Genomic DNA, 6,683 nt, shown 5'->3' with positions numbered 1-6,683 from the left:
ATCATCGTTTTAGTGCTTGGAGAATATGAAAGCTTCATTTGAGCTTCACTTTTCAGTGTCATGCTTTTTGTGGAGAAAAGGTGCAAAACTTCCCCCTATTGCCTGCATTATTCCAGTGCAGTCCTGCTGAATCTCTTCTCCAGAACTGGGCTGGAGGAGACAGAAGGCATATATGATTTCAGCATTATTTTGCTGAAACACACATTTTTTTCAAGAAATATTCACCTTGCATTTACACATCAGTAGCTTTCTTGGTAAATTGTTGGAATTTTATTTTTGCTATTACTTGTTCTAGTTGGTACCCTAGAGTAGACACAGGGGTCTTCAGACTGGATGCCAGTTGGTGCTTGCCTGCTCTCTAGCTTTGTACTTTGCTAAAAGTTGAAAGTGGTGTTTCACACCAGTCAGTAATGATGAGACATGATTTGTTGAAGTTGCAATACTTTCATGTAGTTCAGATCTTGGAGTGCTTAGTGAAATCACCTGAAGGAAAAAGATTTCTACTTATTATGGAATAATCTCTTTCCTGTGATATATTAGCTGATATACAGTTGTGATGCATTTGCTTGACAGTTCTGATATGTAATACATTTTAATAAAATATTTTAATCATCTTGAAATTGCCAAATAAAGTATATTATACTGTGACTTACTTGACTACTACTTTAGAAGAGCACCATGCAAAGAGTGTTGAACTCCTGTAAGGCTCCACTGACTTTAATGAATTTTGGATCGGGCCCATATTCCCTGATGTGAAAGTCTCAGGGAAAGTGCAATAAGACCTCTCTAATAGCACCCTTTCATCTCTTAAAATGCAAGAGAAATGCACTGCTCTTAAATGTTTTTGATAAAATATATCTCACAATGTTTTTATAGTGTTGGAAGTAGGAGAAAAGCAAGTGTTTTAGAGCATTGATTAGAAAAATGCACTGTAAGGTTTAAAATATTTTAAAATTCCTCTCTAATGTTTAGAACTTGTGGAGTAAGTCGTCACATCTGAAAGTCACTTTTATCTTCATTTGGTCATGTAGAGACATTCACATTTTTCTATGTCCAAGGCGTGTACGCAGTTTAATTAGAACAAACAACAGAAATCTTACTTAAAAATGTTTATTGTAAAAAAGTGGCTAGAAAACAATATCAATTTCACTTCACACTTTCTTCAAGTTATCTATAGATGCTGCTATGGGCAACAATTTGCTTTCATTCATAACACATTCAATCATATAAAAATAAAAATATTTACATTATGTCGACATATTTTACAAAATCATCAATAAAAAAGGCACTTGGAGGGGTAATGCTGAAAATATTGCATTTCCTTTGTGCATTTAAAAAAAATAATTGTAAAACTCCCATGGATCCCCTCTCTTGCACTTATTCCCGTTTTTTAAAACAAAAATGAAGTTTCGAGGAACTATTCCATATTAAAGTATGGTCAAGCATGCACCAGGAATGTTTGAAGCTACAGTATTATCTTTTTTTATTTATTTTTTAAGGCACATGCAGTTAATTTGTGGCTTTTAATTTTTTCGTACATTCTTTTATACTTTTTTCCCTCTTTTAGTTATGCAGTTTTAAAGCATTTCAGATCAATAATGAAGGCCTTGGCTTCTAATAAAATAAAAAAACACAGCAATGAATAATATTAAACATTTACTAAGGTAAACTTGGAATACTTTTTAAGGCACCTGAGATAAATGGTGTCTAGCAAAATTCACTTGGGTAGTATTTTTCATGAAAATTTCCACTTAAAATACTGTTTCTTTGGTTGAAATGGCTTGGCAGGAATGTATTGTTAACTTTGAAGCCTTTTCTAAGCAAGAAAAGACGACCTACATTTGGCTTCATCTATAAAGAAAGCTGATAATGCTTCTTCCTTTAGATCTACTTGAAATGTCATGCATGGCGTCTTTCCCTCTATTTCAGAATTCACACTTAAGAATGCAAATGTATGGCAGAACAGAAACTACTTAAAGCTCATTTCTACTGACATTCTAAGTTCTTCCACTTGTTTATTTATTTGCTTGTTTGGTGGTGTGTTGGTTTGTTGGTTTGGTTTCTTTGTTTTTTGGTTTTTTTTTTTTTTTTTTTTTTATTTTTGGCTGAAAGGTAGATGAGAAAACGCCTTTGGATTCCCACTTATCATTTGGAACAGAAGTGGAGAAATGCACCAAGTCCAGGTAAACATTGACTGCATGACTCAGTGTGCTACACAGCAGCCAGATTCCTCATGTTTGTGCAGAAGAGACATTCTGGAGAAAGTTTTGGAGCAATTTTTGCACTGGTATTTCTTCACATCTGAGTGGGTCTGCAGATGAGCCCTCAGATTGGATCTGTCTGCAAAAGCCCTGTTGCAGTGAGGACAGGAAAATGGCTTCTCTCCTACAAAGGAAACATCAAGAGAATATAGGATAAATCTTTAAAACAAAAGAAAAAAAGGTATATTTTTGGGACAGGTAAAACCTGCTTTTATCCTAAGAAAAAAAAGAACAAACAGAAATAACTTGTTATAAGATAAAAAAGTCTAATAAAAATTAATCAGGCCACAGATACAGCAGCTTTCAGCACTGCTGCCTCTTATGCAGAACCCCAGTCTATTGAGAATATGTTGTAAAGCACAGTCTCTGAAAACAAGCTGCTGACACTGTCTGCATCTACAGGTGCATGCAGTACCTTTAAACTGGGCTCAATCCAAAATTTTCAAATATTTTCATAGAATATTTTCTGCTTAGTCTGTGTGAATTACTGGGGAACAAGGGCTTTGTCTGAAAAGCAGTAAACAGCTGTGCAGACATTGCCTTGTACCCAGTGTTATACTCAAATCCCATTTTTGCCACAATAGAAAAAACCCAAACACATTGCTGATGATGAGTTTCTAATTCTTAAGGACTTGAGGTAGTGCATGCAAAACTTGCCAGCTGCTTAAGGAGTCAGAAAGTAGCCCCTCATGCATTGCCTGTTTTTTGCTGCCTGATTTCAGAGTCAGCTGGAGGCTTCTCTAAGTTAGCAATTTCCAAAGCCTGAAAGTTAACATAAAATCCTTAAAGCAAAAGCTTCAGCTAGTGAAAATGGTCTAAACCATTGTAAAATTACCAGGGAAGCAATGCTGATTTATGCCAGTATCTGGCCTGCAGTTATGAGACCATGCAAAACCCCCCCACTCCCACCTTCCCCCTCTCTCTGCAAGAGGGAGAATTAAACCTTTTAATGATTCATTCAAAATTCTGTGGATGCATTTCAAGGTAAGTTAAGAAATGCTGCTGGGTTTTCCACCTGTGGAGAAAAATAGCAAAAAGGCATCCGATGTTATAGCAACAAGAAACTGCAAATGAAACTTGCTCTTACCAGTGTGAGTTCTGATGTGTCCTTGAAGTAGCCAGGGTCTAGAGAAAGCCTTGCCGCAGATCTTGCAGACACAAGGTAGCGTGTGGGTCCTGATGTGCATCTTAAGCGCTCCCAGGCTGACATACTCCTTGTCACAGTACTTGCAGCTGAAGGATTTCCTAGACTGGGCATCACAGTGCAGCTGCTTGTGTTTGGCCAACCCAGAGAAAGTCGAATAGGTCTTGTTGCACAAACTGCACTGGAACTTTTCGGCTTCGATCGCATGAGGGTCTGAAAGCTTTGACTGGATTCTCTCTTCTTCATCGCTAATGGGGCTTTCTGAACCGCTGTGGTCTTTGGAGGAGGTGTCGGAAGGTGGAGGTGGGCTGACTCTTCCCAAAGATGAGGGGTATCCAGAAAGCGGAGAGAGGTCATTGGGTAAAGGAGACGGTAGCAGCCCAGTTGTAGTCCACACAGTAATGGGATTGTAAGCTACTGAGCTCAGGATCTCTGGCTGTGGTATGATAGGGACTGGATAGCTTTCATACAGGTATGGGGATATAATCACTGGAGAGAGAAGAACATTTTAAGATAAGAGAACCAAAACATTTTTCAAAAAGCAGCAAAATTAAGGCTTTGAGTATTAAAAGCCACACAAATGAAACACCACTCAGTAGGGTAATCTGAATATAAGGGGCATTCAGGAAATACTGTTTGATAGATATATTCTGATGGGTAGAGACAGTGCCCTTGAACAGGCAAGTTGCAGCTGGAGAGTCCCTTCAAGGCGGCATGCTGCTTCTAAATCTGCGCAGCCTGACACAATGAAGCAGTGAAACTTCCCGAAGGATTTGAATAAAAGTTTCAATTTCACCACCAACAGATAGAGAACAGGAAAACTCCAAAACTTTCTAAGTAACTCGAGTTCAAGTGGATGAGCAAACTTTCACGATTCATTCTGGTCAGCCCTGAGATATTTCTCAAAACTCCCTCCTTGTAAGCAGGAGAAAACAGAGCCAGCAGTGATCCAACCCGTCCCCTGCAGCCCGCAGAGCAATCCCACCCCTCCTCGCTCCTGCCACGCAACGCCCGCAGCCCCAGAGGCGACGCGGCGGCCCCAGATTCCCGTCTGTTACCTGTGTGAGTGTCCAGCTCGCTGTAATTCGGCTTCTTGGATGAATTGAAATGCTTCTTGACCAGGAAGGAGCGTGGCATTTTGGAGGCAGGCTTGGCGCGTCTCGCCGGCTCTCTGTCCTTTCGGGCGGTGGCGGGTGGCTCGCGGTGTCACTGCGGGCGCATCGGAGCCGCTGCCGGTCCCTACGGCCCCGCGCAGCCCATCCACTCCCGCCTGGGCAGCGGCACTGCCGAGCCGCCTTGAAAAGTGCTGTAAATACCCACGAGTCAGGTGCAGGGGGGAAGGGTTTTCCGCTCCTCCAATCGCTTCGGGATGTTCTCAAGCACTTTTCCAAAGAGGCTGTTTTTCTGGGAGGGCTCTGGGGCTGCTGGCTCAGGGATCCAATCCCACTCGGAGGGTTTGGTTCAGGTTTCAGCTCCTCCCGCTGGAGACAGCTGTGAACGGGGGAGCGAGCTCTAGCAGAGCGCGTTACCCTGCTCCGAAGTGGGGGGATATGGCTCTGTAGAACTGCAGCCTACAAAAATGTATTGCTCAAAATTCTTGAAAATAAAGGTCAGTTTACTGATTCAGCTGAAATATATTTTTTTCCTTTCTGACAGAGACCTGGATAAGTCATAGGCACTGAAACTTTTCCTTCTTCCTCTCACCCTTTTTTGCCCCTTGCCCCCCTTTCCTCCCTCTTTTCTTTTTCGTCTCCCCCCCCTTTTTTTGTTTTTTATTCTTCTTTGTCTTTTTGGTTTTTTATTCTTCTTTCTCTTTTTGTTTTTCTTTTAAATGACTCTGGTTTCCAGATGTTTGATATGAGAATTACAGTGGGACAAACTGTGCATTAAGAGCAGAAGGGGTCAAAGCACACACACACACACGACATTACAAGGTACCAAGCTGGCCGGCAGACTCAATGGAAGGCTTTGAACTGAATGTGTGCCTGCTCCACTGGGGAGCTGCCTTTGAATAGTTGTGCTTAGGAGAGGCTGGAGACGAGCAGCCTGCCTCCCTGACCTGCACCCTTTCAGGCAGAGAGACCAGACAGATACTGCAAGTGAGTTCAAGGAGAGGGAGAAGCCTTGGGAGGATTATATTTCAGAGCAGGGTGATAGTCTTTATATAATATGCATACTGCTTCAGACTGCTCATATGAAGAATATTTTCTCTTTTACTTTAAAAATCTGCAGAATGCAAAACCTCGACCTTTCCTTCCTTGGGAGTAGTTATGTCACTCCTTTGCCTATCCTCTTAGGACATTGCCAAGGAAATTTTCCTAATCATCCAAAGCAGTTAAAAGATGCATAGATAAGCAAACCCCCCAAAATTATAGACTGGGTAATCTAAATGTCTCTTAAATGCCCTTCTCCATTAGTATATTTTAGGACCTCTTGATTTCCTATGAAGGTATAATTTATGTTATGTATTTCATTTAAGATGAAAGCCTCTTAAATGTGCCACAGAGTGTTCTGGTTATCTAGATTGATTTAGAGGAGATATTCAGTCACAGATAGGTTTTTTAATTTTAAAATATTTGCATTTTGGAAATATGGACAGCTGAATGCTGGTAAATTTCTAACACAAATTACACTCCGATTGACTCTTGGTCTGCCCTCCCCACCCCTTCCCCCCCGGTTGTGTATTACCTCCACCTGCCTGGGCACATACCGGCATGCCGTGCTGGTGTGACGCTGGAGCTCTCTCTCCTCTTGGGAGGAGGCGTGCTGGGTGCTTTACAGAGACCACCCCAGCCCGTTTTTGCAGCAGGTGTTGGAATAGATGTGAAGGAAAAGAAAAAAAAAAAGTTCAATGGGTGTGTTAAGACATGCAAGAGCAAAGTGCTTTGTCAATCTGCATGACTTCTTAATCTTGGGGAATACCAAAACAAGTGCAGGGAAAGTTAGCTATTTTCAAGAACTGATTGAAAAGATTCATCTTTTCATCATCTAACTTTTGTGTCTGTTAGTGGAAGGTGCCATATGAATTTCCAAGTGGCAGGGAACATACCCAGGCTATGGGAAGAAAGGGAAAGTGGCAAAGAAAGAGACTTTGCAGGTTACTTGCTTTGCAGCTGGGGCAAAACGAACAGAGGTGGTTTTTCCAGAAGAGAGAGCAGTGCTTGCAGAGACACAATCTGTTACTTTCCTCATCTCCACAGAAATGAACAAATCCACAAAGCATTTTTAAAGGTTTCATTTGTGGTCTTGCTTCCCTCTCAGCTGTGTTCCATCTGACA

General features: G+C 41.3%; 1 protein-coding gene across 1 annotated transcript; it reads right to left on the bottom strand.

Annotated features, from left to right (window-relative positions):
- Nucleotides 1-1,094: 1,094 nt before the first annotated feature.
- On the bottom strand, nucleotides 1,095-4,772 carry SNAI2 (snail family transcriptional repressor 2). The gene is made up of 3 exons (XM_039703065.1): nucleotides 4,464-4,772; nucleotides 3,349-3,894; nucleotides 1,095-2,385 (listed from the first exon to the last, which is right to left on the bottom strand). The coding sequence occupies exons 1-3, from the start codon at nucleotides 4,540-4,542 to the stop codon at nucleotides 2,204-2,206; spliced, it is 807 nt and encodes a 268-aa protein (XP_039558999.1). The 5' UTR covers nucleotides 4,543-4,772; the 3' UTR covers nucleotides 1,095-2,203.
- Between the last annotated feature and the right edge of the window lie 1,911 nt (nucleotides 4,773-6,683).

Source organism: Passer montanus, unplaced genomic scaffold, assembly GCF_014805655.1.
Source record: "Passer montanus isolate IOZ18808 unplaced genomic scaffold, ASM1480565v1 scaffold16, whole genome shotgun sequence".
Taxonomy (NCBI): domain Eukaryota; kingdom Metazoa; phylum Chordata; class Aves; order Passeriformes; family Passeridae; genus Passer; species Passer montanus.
This window is presented reverse-complemented; position numbering and strand designations above follow the sequence as displayed.